Raw genomic sequence first — 18,428 nt, forward strand, 5'->3', positions numbered from 1 at the left:
ATATAATCGGTTAAGACAAGAACAAATAGTATGCCACAGAAAACAAAAACGCTGCCAAGACTTCTCATTATATAGGTAAGTACTCGACATCAGCAATAACAGGCAAAACAAGATTAATTTGAACACAAAAAATAGCAGAAGATTATACAACGATTCCGGGGTCGTAGTTTGTAAGAAACGATTCCGTTTTACACTTTTTCATTACAACGCCGCGCAGCCTTCCTCTAATATTTGTGCATCTACTTATATTCGTACCGTAATATTATTCAAGGTATTTTGCAATAGTATTATATGTAATGTAAAATTTCTAAATACCATAATGACAACTTTTATCATTATAATATTTAGAAATTAAACAGACTCAACCGGTCAAATGTTGTCAAATTCTGTTCTGCCAAATTCGATGAAACTAATGAAATCAAATAATGAAACTGCAGTAGAATTTGTTCATTTAAAAACAAGCAAAGCAAATGTCATGAAGCGTTCAGTACAGCATGTATTATTTGCAAGAAAATAATTTTTTATATTGAGAATGTTCAGTCATTTTTTCATACGCTACACCAAACCTGTTCAAACGAAAGTTCAAATATGTCATGTGTTTTCTTGTCTTGGTCTTGGTCAATCGAACCCTAAGACCTCGATCCCCAAGGAAAAAAAGGGCCATCATGTACGTATCTAGATCTAGTTCAAATGTTTTCAATATAAGTCAAGTAATATTCGAAGTAAAATCATGACTATAAAAAGTGCGTTAAAAATTTCCTCGTAGGTCGCGAGAAGTTCTCGGTAAAAAACTGTTATGATAAAATGTTTTGCTGGCTGGAACAGCCCTAGGTACGTCATTGGATACCGATCTGGTATGATGTGAGTGTGTGTCATTGTGTATATTGTTAAAATTATTGATTAAAGACTCGTGTTAGCAATGTACGTATGTTTGATGCTTTCGTCAAGACACAATTAATTGTTTATTATTTTTGTGTGCAGAAGAGGTGTATACTTTATGCAGAATACGCAACAGTTCCGTGAGACACAGTCCCACATTCCTTTTTCATGCTGTTGTATGGAAAAATCATGGAAACAAAATACTGACAGGGAACGGAGCCAGACTACATAGTAAGCATACATAATGTACAAGCAGCAAGACGTCCAAGACATCAACTGATTCAATAATTAGAAAACATCAAAAAGCAAATTAGAAACTTCAAAATTGAAGAAAATCAACACAGAAAATGAGTCAGTTGCCCGGCCAGAAACCCACCAACGAAACATTGGAAGCAAATCAGATGGTTACAAATCCTCTGCCAGACATAACCTAGATACCAAAAGTAAATTACAAGCTCCACCCTACATGTCTACGTCACATACTCTACCTGGAGACTTACGCAAACAAGATATCTTCGCACACCTGACATAGAGCATTGAACCTACTCAACCTACTCTCTACAGGCTAGCCTTCCCACATGCTAGACAGCTATTAAAGAAAACAGCTCTAATGACTCAGCCCCTCGTTCCCGAAGGCCTGCTGAGACTCTTTCCCTTGTCTGTAGAGTTTCTCTTTTTCCCGAGACCCTGCTTAGGCGCTCTCCCTTCTGTCTGTTGAGGAGCCTTCCTCTTCTGCCTGCGAAATATTTTTAACCTCACCATCTGTTGAAACTCTCTACCTATAGACTGTCATGACTATCGTTTGACTGTCAAGACTCACAGCTGTATGGGACTGAAAAAACGAACATGGACAACTGTTCGAGAAAGGGTATAACTATTATTAGCTATTTTAACCGATTCTCATTAATATTATGCTTTAGAATTTTGTTAGCAATGTATTTTAATTGTTTGACTTGTAGAATAAAGAAATACCTTTTACCGGTAAATATCAGTATTACTTATAAAAGCTTAACACCTTTACTAGTACCTGAGCCAGTAATAATCAATTTAGTTCCTACAAGCTAAGCAAAAGTGCGCAACTGAACATAATCAAAATAAAGTATGATGACAAAGCAATTTCAACACCGATGTTTTGTGTGGACTTGGATTAGTAATGCATAACAAATTCTCCACAACCACTCTTAACAATGCATTTGTTGCCAGAAGAAAGCAAGGCTGAATTGCTAGGATTAACACATGACGAAATTTTGCATAAATAAACTGGCTATGGCACTGTCACTCAAGTAGAATTACATAGGGATTTCTTACAATGTATGAGAAGAAGTCTGGTTGTTGCAATACGTCTTAGTCTAAAACAGTAAGTGGACTGAAATCTAAATTAGAGACATGGCGATCAACTGTGGCTTACCCATATAATGTCTCAAAGTTTGTTAATGTCTCAAAGGTTTGTTAATGTTCTTGATCCTTAATTTTTATTTAGAATGCTTCAGTTGTGTCTCTCTAGAGTATCCTGTCATGAATGCACATTAATTACTCACACTCTGAAGGTCTTTTCTGTTATAAGTGGCCGGGTGTTTAGCACAGCATTTTAGTTTGCTTAATGTTACCACCTGTTGTATTTAGCTCTCCCTAGTCATGTTTATTGTATTGTTGATTTCTAACAGTTTTTGATGTTTTTTTGTATTATAAACTCTTGCAGGTAAAAATGGCTGTTTTAGGACGCCGCAATTTTTTTAAATTAACCATATTTTTTAGATGTTTATGTTGCTTACTGTGATATGAAAATAACAGGGCATTTATTAGTGTGTATTTTATGGAATGCAATAGTAAAGCCACCTACAGCTACCTACTTTGAATATACTACTTGCTATTGAGTGAAAATCCAAGATATATTTACAAGAAATTGTCAAAAGAGGCTACTGAGATTCAAACAACAATCAGATTTACATTGATTTGTGATGTCTCATTAGAGATGAATCAGTAAATGAGGCCCTTTACCTTCAGAAACCTTTTCTAATGCATTCTAGTGTTACGCAGAGTCAGAGTATCTGTATGCAGCGAGTTTAAAATCGCAATATTATATCCTTCAGTGGCTATCCTGATAATCTGTCAAGTATAGCCTCTGACTAGGGATTTAGCATGGTCATGCTTTCCTATATAAAAGAATCAATCTAGTTTGCATGCTATAGTTGGAACTGCATTCAATTTAATAAACCTGAAACTTAATAAGAACTGGCTAATTCTTTATAAAAAAAGTTTGTAAAAAATGTAAATTTTCATAAATTTTCTTTTGACTGTTTTGTTTATGTCTTTTATGCTATAGCTCAAATGAATTTATGCTTTAAAAAGAATTGTTATGTTATGATTGTCAAGACTTCCTGAACACAAAATTTCCACTTGCTACCCAAAATATATTATTCCTCACCAACCATTTCAGATGCTGGGAAGCTGTTGCATTTCTCTTTTGAAAAGATCGGTAGCTTGAGCCCTATATTTGTATCTTTCTACATCTGACCTGCACATGCTTTTGTTTTATCTGTAATTTATTTTATGTTTTTGTAGTGTGGAAAGAATTTGGGATTAGTTTTACAAGTAGAAACATTTCTGTCGAACTCGAGAAGATTATGTGACATGGGTAGGTGATGGAAGCAACTAAACTGTAGGTGTTTTAATGAAGATATTGTCTTAATCAGAAATTGGTCAAAAGGGTTAGGATAACCCTAACTAGTCAATAGTCCACCATGAATAGTTGGTAGAACCTCTTCCTTTCTCCTTCTCGATATACTATCAAAGTTGTTGTATATCATGGTTTGTAATTAGCTTACTAAAAGAGTGAGTACCTGTTGGCAGTGGTCATCACAGCGCGGGTTGTATTTACCAGGAGATTCCTTATTCACCTGCTCTGGCTTTGGAACTCCAATCTTAAATTAACAGAATGTCATAATATGTCATAAAATTCATTATTCAGATTTATTTATTAGGCGTCTGCTGATAACTTCTCTCTCGCTTTATCCACACCGTAGAATAAATCCTTAGTAGAAGTGAGGTGAAAAATGGTGTTAATTACTTACCCAAAGTTAGAAAAATAATTGGTTTTCATTTGTAACTAAAAAATAGTGCATTGCTTCAAGAGGCTAGTTTCTATTTATTACAATGCAAAGAACTAGTTTTTACATTTCGCAATGTGTGATTCATTGTGGTGTGTTGTAGAGACCAGTTCTGATAGCTCTAGGTGTTACTGTGATGATCCTTCAATGTCAGAGTGTTTGGGGAAACCTATCGGCCCTTTTGCTGTTCCTCCTGCCAACTCCTGGGCTGAAGAGACGCTGGAATGTACGCAATGTCACGCTCACGTCCATGTCAGTGAGTAGTCTATATACTGCTTATGAGCTCGCCGTTTGACCTGAAATGGTGTAAGGTCACAGGGCATTTAGATATGCCACAGAAACAATGAGTTTCTTCTGTGCGCAAAGAGTGTCAAAACTGTGTTGGGTATTTTTCTTTCAGAGTTGTCTTATCTATGCGGTAGCGGTAAAAATTAGGTAATTGCAGTCAAACTTCTCTTCTACCTATGAATTGTCCAACAAACAGAGTAAAATTAGAGCAATCACTTGTCTCTACGCGTGAATAATTTACAACTTTCAGTTTTTTTTGAAATTTTTTGTTCATTTTCTTTGAGCATTCAAATTTTCTTGAAACATTCTAGTTTTGTAAGTGAAAGTAAAAAAAGGCATATATTTGAAATAATCTACAAAAAATAATAGTATATATAATTCAAGTTAACCTCAGCTTTATCAACGGGAAAGTTAGAGAAAGTCACTATCACTACCTCTCTTGTCCAACCTAGGCATAACTGAGTCTGCTTTATATGAGTCAGTTTTATAAGTAAAATTGAGGAGGTTGGTGACTATTAAAAATAAATGTATATTTAAATTGATTGGTTTTGTATTCCTTCCATAGTTTTAATACATTCTTTTCGACATGGTGCTAAAATATCAGGTTAGAAAGTGGCAGCATATTCACAACCGACAGCATACTCAGTATACAGTGAGCCTGTGAGTTTTGCTGAATGTTAAATCAGTTATGTTAAATAACTGTAACAACCTTCATTTCATGAGATTAACTCATGAAATGTAGGTTGACCATAACTTGTCTAGGCTTGTAAGAGTTATAAACAGCGCTGATCATGAGAGATAACTCCTTACATCGTGATGACATAGCAATACTTGACTGATTATGCCATCAATGGAGGGGTGGTCGAGTATATCTTTGTAAATCTCCTATCTCAGCATCTGTGTAACTGCTTAAGTTTCGTTAGCAGAGCTTGTAGCGGGTTTCACCTGTTGTTTAACTGATTCAACTGAGTCGCTTTATGGAAGAATAACCATTGAGACTTGCTTATAGAGTGCCTGTTGAGTCCAACTCCTTCTGAGCTGTTCAATGACTATCTCTTCCATCTCGTCTGTTCTCGGTGCAGCGGAGGTGGTGAGGAAACCTTCACTCGACCTCGTAAACTGCAGGCGTGAGTATATAGGGTGCCAACTGCTTTCTGCTATTCGAGTCAGCTTATTTATGGTGAAGTTGAAGAATTCTTTTTAATAAATTTGGTATAAACTTGGTTTATTATGTTCCAAGAGGTAGACTAATGATGGTAATTATATTATCAGGGGGATGGGTCAATTTCCTTCACTGCATACTAATTGTACAATCATACCTCTACATACAAGTGCTCCAACATATGAGAAAATCAAGATACGAGCAGCATTTCGAGCAAGTTTATTCCTTGAGATACGAGTCGGTTCACAATGGCCGCTATATGACCAAGTATGCGCGAGACCACTTTCGAGAACAGTGTCGCTCGGTCTTTCTCCTCATATCAGTTTGAAAAATGTTTTTAAAAAGTCGGTTAAAAGTTATAGTGAACGCAATACAAAAAGCGTCAAACCTGAAACTGATAATAAAAAATTAGGAAGACAAAATTAAAGTAAGTTTCGTAAAATACTAAAACTTAGTTTTAAGTGTATGTTTAGTAAGTTAAACTCATGCTAGTCAATTTCAAAGTTTCTGTTACGTTGCGTACGTCTGTCTCAAAGACTCACAATAGTATACATAGTAATGTTACATTTTATTGCAGATTTTAACAAATAAATATGTATTTGTTACTTTGTTAGCCTAGGTACTAAACTACAACTGTTAAAATACGTTTTTCCACAGTAATATGTGTATCCTGTTTTATTTGTGTTTTTTTTTCATACTATGGTAACGGATTAATTAGTATTTAGTTATTTTATATAATGAATAGTGCCTTGAGACACAAGTAAATCAACATAGGAGCTCAGTGCCAGAACATGTTGAGGTATGCCTGTACTGGACATTAGAAATACATTGATAGCTGGTTGATATTGTCCTATACTAGTGATAGTCACATATTCTTACCAAATATAGCAGGGTTAATGGTTGCCGCTGTTTGATACGCTGTAGGGTACATATAGTCTCTCTAATATTACACAACCTGCACTCAACACAAACTGGTCAGAATGGATTCTTCCATTACAAGAAGGACATAAACAATCTCCTGCTTCAGCATCAGATTCATCTGCTTCGACACAGCAAGTCAGTACATCAGTTTATATTTGGGATTTGCCTTACTTTTGTTGAACACAAGGGTAGATAACTTCTTTCGGGAATTTAATGTTTGTATGTATAACCTTTTATAAGCAAAAGCAAATCATAAACAAAAATTATCCTTTTCATTACATGACAACAAAAATGAGAAGACAGAAAGGCGAAGTTATTGGATGAGTTGAACAAACGTGTTTTAAAAGTTGGTAATTTTATATTGCGCAGGAGTCGGGATACTGAATTGTAGGTTGTAGTAACAGAAAGTTTATAAATTAAAATATAAGATGGTGGATGCGGTATGTTGGTGTCACGGAATAAAATTGGTGTTATCATATTCATGGAAAAATATATACAAATATTCTGGGCATAGTTTATGCAAAATTTTGCAACCTGTCACGCAGAAAGGAGCAAGTCTGAGATGAGGCGGAGATTTAGTGATGTAATTAGTAGAAGTGTGGTAAGCAGGAATAGGTTGCCATAAGAAGCATATCCTTTTCTGCTGTTGATATGATAAGGCGGAAAAATATATATCGACGCCATTGATCTGGTGACAGTGCAGAAATTGAAAGTAAAATAAAAGTGCTGTTTTTCAGTTTATGAAATATCTGCATTGCTTCACGAGAAACATGTTTGATGAAAGCTTGTTACTAACATGTACAATATGTTTAGATTAGATAAGATCATGTATTGTTATAACTTGTTTACATTTGCGTAAATCTTTTTAACCTAGCTTTTAATCTGTTAATTTTTATTATACGATTTCCTAAGTATAAATTTATTGAAATAAAGGTTTTCGTTGAGGTTTAATTTTGCTGCATAGTTACATTTGAAAACAAAATTTGTTTTAAAACTGTTATCTAGCACATCAACCGAATCTGTAAACCAATAGAGAGCATTTGTTTTATTAGGCATGCTTAAACATGCTGGATAATTCTATCCATCCATTCTAATTCTGTCTGTGATCCAATTTTTGGTTATGGTTACAGTTACTTGTAATAGGTAGATTGTTACATGGCTTGGTGCCGGTTCTGTCTGATCTGCTGGCTGTAGCAAAGGTTTCTTAAATTACCTTACACCAAGATAAATTCATTGTGATGTTACTACATAGTCTCACCCTTCGTTTCCTTTAATTGATTTTGCTAAACTCGCACAGTTCTATTTGGTTTTTGATGTGTTTTCTCTAAAATATATCTATAAATAAAAAGAAAATTTCTGCCATAATGTGATTGTTTTTAATATTCATATAGTTTATTATAATATATAAACTTTGGCGACTATGATTCTATTTTTTCTTCCAAGTTGGTCAGCTCATTTGAGACTCATATCATTTTTAATGGCAGTTTCTACTGTTGATTCTGTTAAGGTGTAAACACACTAGGCGATTTTATCGCGAGCGTCATGAGGAGGGCGGAGATATCGCTTGCGTGTGCATAAACACACTTGAGCGATTCACTAGCAAGCGATATAATGGGCACGTCCACAAACTGCCAATAAAATTCCGTATCATTAGTTTCTTCGGAGTTGTTAATAAATTTAGGTCAGTCAATATGGCGCCGTCTAGGCGACAACATAAACAACTTACGCATTTGTTATTAAACCTATCTCACTTTCACGGATTGTACACTGCCTACACTACCAGAAGACATAAGAAAAAGCGATTATTGCATTTTTAACTAATTTTTTTTTACTATTTTTTTACATATTTTATTTTGTAGTGGTTTTTTATATTTAGGCCTAATTTATTAAATATTTACTGTTCTCAAGATGGTCAACCTGCGCAACGATTGACTCCAAATGTTGGTTTTCAACTTGGATTTTTTGTAATTTTTGTTTGTTATGGTGCACAGGACTGGGAGTGCTATTATTAAATTTATGAACAATTCAGTGCTCGTTTTGAAGATGTTTCTATATTAACAAAATAGCAAATTGTCGCTGCTGTACGTTGGTGAACATCGATAAGAAATAATTACCCGCCATAAAATTGCATTCTGGTAAAATCCAACCAATCGAAATGCATCTCGCTAGCGATAAAGTTGTGCAGAGAAAGTCTAACGTTATCGCTCTGGATGAGCACGCTGGGTGAATTCTAGCGCAGATTAGCGCCACGCAGCGCGATATTGCTCTAAATATCGCCTAGTGTGTTTATACCTTTATACACATTATTTATTAAGGTATCTCATTTGAAACAGATTAATGGTTGTTTTTATTGGTAAGCTTTGTGTGAACCAAATAAAGCTCAGGCCAAGGGGCTCTTTGAACTATTGGATGTAATATCATACTTATTTTAGAGCAAAAATGGCCATATTAGTTCTGCAATGAAATTAAATTCATATTAGCTATGTATGCGTGTGTTATTGCTTGCTTTTATCCTTTTGTAGGTCTAAAAATGTATGTTCTGGTACTTCTTCTGCTCTTTCCACTTATTGTGGTCATTTTGAATCAGGAACAAAGTATTTGGGTGAACACGGGTGGTGGAGGCTTCGTGAGAACAAACCTCCTTTTCTCTCTCATGGTAAGGTTTGTTGTCTGTCTGTGACAGAACAAGCTTCTTGATCATAAAGTAGTTTGTTGTCTGCTCTTGATGTAACCAGCTTCTTTATCATGGAATGATTTGTTGCCTTCTCCTGACATAATAAGCTTCTTTGCGAGGCTATAGTTTGTTGTCTGCTCTTTACATAATAAGGCCACTGAGTCAGTAGGATCACCAAGTTACTAAGGTCACTGAGTTAGTAAGGTCACCGAGTCAGTAAGGTCACTGAGTCAGTAAGGTTACTGAGTTAGTAAGGTCACTGAGTCAGTAGGATCACCAAGTTAGTAAGGTCACCAAGTTAGTAAGTCACTTAGTTGATGCAGATTGCTGAGGTGACTAATTATCCATACATTCTTGCTGACTTGTAATTTCCGAGCTGTCAGTGTGAAGGAGTCGAGTTGTCCTTTGAGCATGTCCGAAAGAAATAGCATTCATTAAAGCGGACAATGTTGTTATTGGTTCCTCACCCCAGCATGATCCTTCCTCTCATTGTCAGCTGTAAAAAATCTGTTTCCACTTCCAGCCTTTGGAAACTTGGAGAGTTGGCAATGACAGCAGTGGTCCCAGGTAACTGTGAATGACTCATTTCCTGTTAAAGGGTTTTAGTCCAGTTCGACCTTTACAGAGGTCAGCGCCGGCAGACTTGCAAGATGGAATGACATAAAAGCTCAGGAAATGTGCTTCAATTTAGGCGTTTCGATATTTCTATTCGTTGCATGAGGGTAGTTGCCAATATTATGAATGCTGTTTAGGATGGCTAACAATATTCGATGGAAAGTGTGTATACCCGTTAAAGAAAAAATAAAATGTCATGTGTTGATACCAGCAGTGTGATAATGTTAGTGTCTCTTCAGTTGTTATTATTAGTGTTTTTTTACAGTTTACCCTCGAGAATATGTGGAAAAGGGAGACCTGACTCTTCCACTGAAGAGAGCAAGAGCGGACAGAAAAAAGAAAAAACTGTCAGATGCAAGTATAGCATTTGTCTTTAGTGATTAAAAATGGAAGAATGCTCATGCTTTCATTATCTGTAGTGCATTTGAACGCCTTTTATGGTCTCACTCCAGCTTGCTTTATGCTAACTAGTGTCAGAGACTCTGCTTGTTTAGCTCACTTTCAGCAGCTGCGGCAGCATTGGAAGTTGGTTGCCATGTTTAATCATGAAATTGGTTTTTGCAGGACTTTGTTTCAGGAAAGAAAAAAAAGGGTATGGAAACTAAAAAAGCGTCTAAACAGAAAGCAATTATTGATGAAGAGCACGTCGACGTAGTCAGCGAGTCTGATTCCCTTGACACTAGTTCGTCTGATGCAATATTAGCTAAATCGGAGCCAGTGGTTAAGCAAGAACCTTACGTATCTGATTTGTTGGTTTCATCTTATTTACCAATTAAGGAAGAGACAATAGACAATTTAGAATTTGACATTCCTATATCTGGCTTGGACTTAGACATGGGTCTAGGATTAGCTATTGACACTTCGTCTCTGTGCGATGAGATTGTCATACCTTCCGAGTCACCTTCCATGGCCAGTTTATCTTCAGCTTTCCATGATTCACTTGTGAAATCAGAGCAGGAAATTTCAATGCGTAAGTCCTTGCTTTGTCTAAGCTCCTAGACCAATTGTGTCATAAGTTTTTTTTATAAATATTTATTCCTTGTAGCAACCTTGTGTACAGTGTATGAAAAAGAACCAAATGTACGAGTCTACGAGAGAAGGTAATCCTCAAATTGTTCTAATTGCTGGGTGATATTACATTTTTACAAAGTCTCAACAAAGTTAGCCTGCTTTGTAGGCTAGTGTCTCCATTCCTTAAAATGTGAATAAGTACCTTAGGCTAGGAATTTGTGTAGCTATGATATTCAAAGCTAATTTATGCCAAGATTTTGTTCCTGTAGCAAAACTGTCCAGCTTGTTAGTTTTGCAAGCTCAAAAAGTTACGGATGTATACCTCAAATAATTACATATCACATTAAAACATATGCGCTATATAAAATAGTATAAAAATTAAATTACATGCAAAAAAACTAAATTAATAAATTAAAGACCAATAAGAAAAGGTTTTTATTATCATTTCAAACCTTAATGGCAGAATGGAGTGGTAGCTTTGGTAATACAGGAGACAGATGGGACGAAGGTAGAGATACTGAGTTAATCTTACTAGCGGACTAGTGGACTTGAGAATTAATTCAAAAATGTTTGCCCTCATTTTCTACTATGTTATCTACAACATTAAGAAAATATTAAAACATTGAAACTTGACCCTTCCATCTTCTGTCACCTCTATTACCGGTCACACTAGTTTTCCTGAGATTCATGATATTAAAACTAGAAAAAGAAGGTTTGAAGCACTGTTTAATTGTTTAATATTATTTGAGCACCGTATAGCCATAGGATGTTTGTTTGTTTGTTTATTTTCATCTATAATATAACCACAAAAAATAATATGAAGAGTGTTTCTCACAGTATAAAAGGACAAGAGAAATAGAAAAAAAATGTCACTCCAGGGAAGGTGGATGAGGTCCCTGTGCGCAATAGCAAGGCTAATCAAGGTGCGGAACCTGAAAGTAGAGTCAGCAGAAGTCTGTCTAGTTGGTTTAGTCTAGTCTGGTTGTCTGAGGTAGCGCTTCAGTTCATTTTTGGAAGAATTAGCATTTACAATTGCGAATGAGGATGTGAATGAGAACTGTGTACATATTGTGTGTACTGATTTATAAAGCTGCACAGGTTCAAAAAAATTCAGAGGTCATCTGTTGGAAAGTACTTTGGTTGTTAGGTCAAAATGTTCTCAGAGTTCACATCCTTTTAGGTGATGGTAAATCGAGGTTTGACTGTATGCTAAAATATGACATAGCTTCTGGCCAACGCAATTTCATGGCTTCCATAAATATTTTTAGAGATGGTTAGCTCAGAGTCCATGGCAGAAGATGTTAAAAAAGAACCTAATGATTTGATGAACCATTCTAACAAGGAAGTGGAAGTTAATACTTCCTGTTCGCAACTTCAAGGACTCGCTAGTGTAACTCATGATCAGAAAGTGGAAGTAACTAGTATGACTCAACATCAAAAAGAGGAAGTAGCCAGTATGACTCAACATCAGAAAGAGGAAGTTGCTAGTACAACACAACAGCAGAACCAGGAAATAGCTAGTACGACTCAACATCAAAAAGAGGAAGTAGCCAGTATGACTCAACATCAGAAAGAGGAAGTTGCTAGTACAACACAACAGCAGAACCAGGAAGTAGCTAATAAAACTCCACAAACAGCACCGGAAGTGGCTAATACTACTTCAGTTGTGTAAGTAAGAACTAGCCAATTGGTTAATGATAAATTGGTGATACATACTTGTAGCCTTTTCTAGAAGTGACAATCTAGATGGTTTATTTTAGCAAGCAGAGATGGATAGTGTTTAGCTAACTTATCTGGTCTCTTTCAGGGCCAAAAAATGGTCAGTCTACAAGGAAGAGCAACTATTGCGTATCCTCAATGACATGGTCGCCGTTAAAAGTAGTAATTTATCAAGTGAACATCGGCTGTTACGGCGAATGCTCTTGCTCAGGAAGGTTAGTATCAGTGACCTATCACTCGTAACATTAGCTAAGTCTTAATCTTTAGTAGTAGCGAGGTTTTCGACTAAACACTTTGCTTGTCTTGTTCCTGAAATGTCAGGTAAGAAAATTTTTTGAGTCATTCTCTAAACATCAAGCGAGAACAAAACAGCGGGAGGATTGACACTGATTCCAAACAGATGCAGTCTCAAAACTTGTTCTCTTTACTATCTTGTTCTATATCTATCTATAGTTATGGATAGATCTATATCTATCTATAGTTATGGATAGATCTATATCTATCTATAACTCTTATTGAAAAGTTATTGAAGGATTTCTCTTCCTTTCAGTATAAAAGGTCCCAAGGGATTGAGCTGTTCAATTCAATCCAGAGCAAGGCTGATCAGCGGTCAGATAATATAAGATTACCTTCGCGTCACAAGACTTATATCCCTGCCGGCCTTTCGGCTCCTGTTGTTCAGCATTGTGACAGTCCACTCGACCGTTATCAGGTAGTAACGTATAGTCATCTCTGTCTGAATCACGTTTTCCAATAATAGCGGGTGCCTTCCATGAAGATATTTATGCTTATTTTAAACGCATTCAGTGGTGTATTATGTTCGACTAGTACATGAGAGTCTGGTGCTCCGTGAGAGGTCGTCAGGTGTAATAGCTATACGTACAATTATTTGAGAAGGCTAAGAGTCTGGTCAATTGGTGCAGTTGTTATAGTGTCAGACTACCATACTGAACATTGGGTGTTCGAGTCCGGTTTCATGTATAATCTTTTTCCCCCTTCAACCATGGCTTCATGCAGACGGACACGGCCTTAATAGTAGTGCAGATAAAGATTGCAATTGGTAATTCAAACAAAAGCCATGCCACATATTGATTTATCAGACTCTGTGATTACTAAAAATTGTTTTATAGTCTGTTGGCAGTGCTGGCCTTTGTTCTTTAGGGCTAATAAATATAGGAGGATGCAACTCCAACTTGAACTTTCATCTAATTTATTAATAGTTTGCAATGTTCCAATGGATTTAATAGCGGTATTCGTGTAATCATTTAACTATTGCTTTAGGTTGCTGTTACCAGCGAGAGTAGTAGCCAGTTTGTACCTTTTATCAACAAGCTCAAGGGAGCACCTGAGCTACTGAGAAGCACTAAGAGCTGCTACACAGCTCGGTGAGTGTCTCTATAGCATACTTTTGCTAAAGGCTGGTCTTGCTATAGACCATGGTTGCTATAGAATATAACTGCTATAGATTATTGTGGTGATAGAATACTGTTGCTATAACATACTGTAGCTATAAACTATTCTAGCTATAAACTATTGCCACAAGAAAATATGGTTGCTGTAGGATATAGTTGTTTTGTTGCTATATGATACATTTGCTATATTGCTATATACTACTGTTGTGTAATGTTACTATTGCTACTGTATTTACCATTGTTGCTATAGAATGCTGTTGCTATAGAATGCTGTTGTTATAGGATGCTGTTGCTTAAAATATACTGTCGCTGTATGTTAAGACCGTTGTAAGATAAAATTGCTATTGATTATGGTTGCTATAGAATATTCTTGCTATAAAATACTGTTGATGTAGCACACTTTTGTCATTGCATACTGTAGCTAGCACCTGAATGTTGCTATGCACTACTGTTGCTATAGACTACTGTTAGCTGAAGCTATTGTTACACCAGACAGTTGTTATTTAAGTTTATTATAGTTATTATTACATCATCACACTTCATACTTATCTAATCATGTTATTACTTATTTTATTGCGCGAGTTCTACTAAGTTTACCATAAAATACCACGAGAATAAAATTAATAATTGTGAACTAACTGTTATCATTAAAAAGCACATGGAGTCTGAGTCTACGCTGTAATAGCCTTACACAAGCTAAAATCATGTGTAGGTTATTAAAATGCTTTGTCAAGGCAACTCTGCCAGTACAGGTCGCAATAGATGTCAAAGTGTTGTATCGAGATATCAGTGTCGAGGTGAAGGTCAGTGTACAGGTGAAAGTTGTTTCCATTAGAACTAAACATGAACACTTTACAGAACTCTGAAGCCATATATCTGGAGGAACTTTGAGACACAGCCTCCTAAGCTGAAGATACTGAATGCAATTCGGTAAGTTCTATGAACCGTCAGCTGCACTCAACAATCTACAACTATAAAATCGTATTTTGTTTCGTTTTATTATCAGCAGGATATTCATGTTATTCTGTTCAAATTGAGCCGGGTTTTAGAGCCAGCTAATAAAATTACCTTCTCTGATTGGCTTAATCATTTTCATTTCACGTTTAGATTTATTTAGAATGCTTCAGTTGTGTCTCTCTAGACTCTAGAGTATCCTGTCATGAGTGCACATGTATTACTCACAACCTAATGGTTTTTTCTTATAAGCGGCCACGTGTTTAACACAACATTTTAGTTTGATCAATGTTGCCATTCGTTGTGTTCAGCTCTCCCTAGTCATTTTTATTGTATCGTTGATTTCTTACTGTTTTGGATGTTCTTTTATTTCATAAAATCTTGCAGGTAAAAATTGTTGCTTTAAAACACTGCAATTCTTTTTAATTAACCATATTTTCCTAGATTTTTATGTTATTTATTGTTATATGAAAATAGCAGGGCATTTATTAGTGTGTATTTTATGGCACTCAATAGTAAGGCCACCTACAGCTACCTACTATGAATATATTGTTTGCCATTGAGTGAAAATTCAAGACATATTTACAAGAAATTGTCAAATTAGGCTGAGATTCAAACAACATACAAACACATTTTCAATGATTTGTGATGAGTCGTCAAAGATGGATCAGTAGATGAGGCCCTTTACCTTTAAAAGCCTTTTGCTAATGTATTATAGTGTTGCGGGAAGCCAGAGTAATTCAATGTGTGTACAATGAGTTTAGAACCGCTATATTATATCATTCAGAGGCTATGCTGATAGTCTGCCAAGTATAGAAGTCTCTGACTAGGGATTTAGCTTAGTCATGCTTGCTTATGCTACCTGGCTTTGTGATGATGAAGGAACTCCTTACTCTTTAAAATCTAATATATAGTTTATTATTGTTTACTTTCCTACTAACACTAATCGTCTTGTGTGTATTCATTAGGCCACCAGTAGAATGTGCACTCATGCTTAACAGGCCTGCTAGTGAGCGCCGCTAGGGCTGCCAGAGTTGCTTTATGTTTGCTACAATACAGTCTGGTCGCTATTTATCCGCTTGTATTCAGCCCTTTCTTGATGTAGGATGCAGACTAGGAAATCTTTGGATGGGTGAAGGCAAGCTTTTGGCCTGAATTAACTGATGTGTATCTTTAGATTAGACTAACCCTCAATCTGTATATATAATTCTACGTGTTTTTTGGTCTGTTGTATGTTCAGTAATAGTGATAAAATATGCATGCTTGCTAGCATTAGAAACAAAAAAACTGCTTCGCACTGGAATTGAACTCGGAAACACAGGTTTTGCAGACAGGCTCACCAACCACTACATTGTGTGGCAACCTTGTCATAATAATTGTGGACATACTTATTACACCTGCCAATCTTTAATGGCGCACAGGACTGTCAGTGCACTACATGTAAAATAGAAATATGTGCCCAGACTTTCCCAAAATGCTATAAATATACATGTATGTATATCTAGCATAAACTTAATGAATATTTTAGCAAACAAAGAAATAAACTGTCATTTAAGTTTGAGAATGATAAAATTTAAGAATGATAAATGTTGTATATGTTGATTAAAAATAAATTTTCTGTGCAAAAACTTTTTTATTTCCCATGCAACACTGAGCATTCAGCTAGTATGATGATATAATATACCTTGCAGTGTTGAAAGTTAGCCACTTACCATCCTCTAGCTTCACTTTTTTTCATTTACTTGGTTTACTGTGTAGTTTTGTAATTTTAAACATAGAACTTGGCTTTTTAAATTTTGGAACTGATTGATACCGTAAATCATATCAGCATTGTAGAGGAAATTTTTTATCAAACATATGACAACAATCAGTGCAAATACCAAACAATAGATGATGTACATGTATATGAATTTGCTGTCATTTACCATTCAGTCTTATGAGTTTAAAATGTCACATCTAAATATGTGATATACATGTATCTATACATTATATAATAGCTGTCTCTGTTACAGAAAGAGAAGTGGAGAGAATACAACAGTTTGTAGCATTGACTATAAATATGTCAACTCTGATCATATTCCAGTGATTAATAGAATTTGCCACCAGGCTTTCTGGCCTAGCATAGACTGTAAGTATAATCAGTTTATAGTATTTCAACGAAGACCATAAGTGCAGACAGTTTATGACAACTAAAATAGGCCATAAGTTTTGTGTATCAGCAGTTGTGTGTATGTGCAGCCAGTTTATGATATACATGCACTAGGCTAGACTGAAAGTGTAGTCAACTTATGATAAACCTGCCTATACTGCAAGTGTAGTCAACTTATGATATACCAGTCTAGACTGAAAGTGTAGTCAACTTATGATAAACCTGCCTATACTGCAAGTGTAGTCAACTTATGATATACCAGTCTAGACTGAAAGTGTTGTCAACTTATGATATACCAACCTAGACTGAAAGTGTAGTCAGCTTATTATATACCAACCTAGACTGCACGCGTAGACTTTTTATGATATATCAGCTGAGATAAGTGCTGCTTCAGTTTACTGTCTGACGCCATGGACAGTTAGTGTTTAATTCCTTTCAATTTGTCAACATATTGCCCACTACTTTAGTGGTGTCTCCTATAAATTTTACATTTGTTATTGTTGGCCTTTAAAAAACATTAAGTATCTGCTAGTTGGGCACTTTAGCACCCTCACCTAAAGGTCATTGTATGATTACTAGCCAAAATTGAGTGGGTTTAGGACAGCATATATACTCATAAATACTAAGATTTCTGTGTGATTGGAAAAATCAAATATCTACTTCCTACTCAAATGAGTATGCATCCAATCTGAATTTTTAAATTTTGTGAAGTTTCAAAAACTCATTTGAAACCAACAAGCTTCTAAACTGAGAAAAGCTGCATACCTGATCTTCTACCTTTGCAAAAGACAGAATGTATCAATTGTCAGTCTGTTTTCAAAATACACCACACCACATCTGTTCAATATATTCTGACTAAATCTTAAAAACCAGCAATTCTACCTCAGACTACATGATGTACACGGTTATGTTGTTCATTTTAGTGTCTGAATGCCTGCAGTACTCAGACTTCAGTTGTGTCGCGATGTACAAAAAGCTAATCGTTGGTTTTGCTTTCATGGTTCCCGATGTAAAGCACAACGAGGCATATATTTCATTCATTTATACCCATCCTGATTGGAGAGGGTCTGGTATTGCATCTGTTATGTTATACCATCTAATACAGGTAAGCGAGTAGACACTCTAGAATTATGTTGTTCATATTCTAGTCATCTTACAATAGTGGAGTCTGTCAAAAACTTTGTCACACCTTTGGTTCCAGACTGTGTACTAGCTGTGGGTAGCTTTTTGAATTGTTAGACTCTGTCCCTACATCATAGCATGTTATAATACCGATTAGTTTTACTTGAAAAATGATTACATTGTAGACCTGTATGGGCAAAGATGTTTCTCTACATGTGTCCATGAGCAATCCAGCCATTGGATTGTACCTCAAGTTTGGGTTTAAAGTGGCGGAGATAATTCACAACTTCTACGACAAATATCACCCGATAGACAGCTCACAGTCACCTCATGCTTTCTACATGAAATTGGACAGATATTAAGTGAAATATAGTGATACAATTGTTTCCATGACAACACTTTTATTGGCTACTCA

General features: G+C 35.8%; 1 protein-coding gene across 1 annotated transcript; it reads left to right on the forward strand.

Annotated features, from left to right (window-relative positions):
* The first annotated feature begins 3,441 nt into the window (after positions 1-3,441).
* LOC137398296 (cysteine-rich protein 2-binding protein-like) lies at positions 3,442-18,401 on the forward strand. Its single transcript, XM_068084408.1, has 15 exons — positions 3,442-3,514; positions 4,090-4,242; positions 5,284-5,401; positions 6,361-6,492; positions 8,880-9,013; positions 9,912-10,000; positions 10,211-10,616; positions 11,926-12,325; positions 12,465-12,591; positions 12,927-13,088; positions 13,658-13,761; positions 14,647-14,718; positions 16,755-16,870; positions 17,815-17,996; positions 18,199-18,401. The coding sequence occupies exons 1-15, from the start codon at positions 3,511-3,513 to the stop codon at positions 18,373-18,375; spliced, it is 2,376 nt and encodes a 791-aa protein (XP_067940509.1). The 5' UTR covers positions 3,442-3,510; the 3' UTR covers positions 18,376-18,401.
* Positions 18,402-18,428: the final 27 nt, after the last annotated feature.

The sequence above is a fragment of the Watersipora subatra genome, chromosome 1 (assembly GCF_963576615.1).
Source record: "Watersipora subatra chromosome 1, tzWatSuba1.1, whole genome shotgun sequence".
NCBI classification, from domain to species: Eukaryota; Metazoa; Bryozoa; class Gymnolaemata; order Cheilostomatida; family Watersiporidae; genus Watersipora; species Watersipora subatra.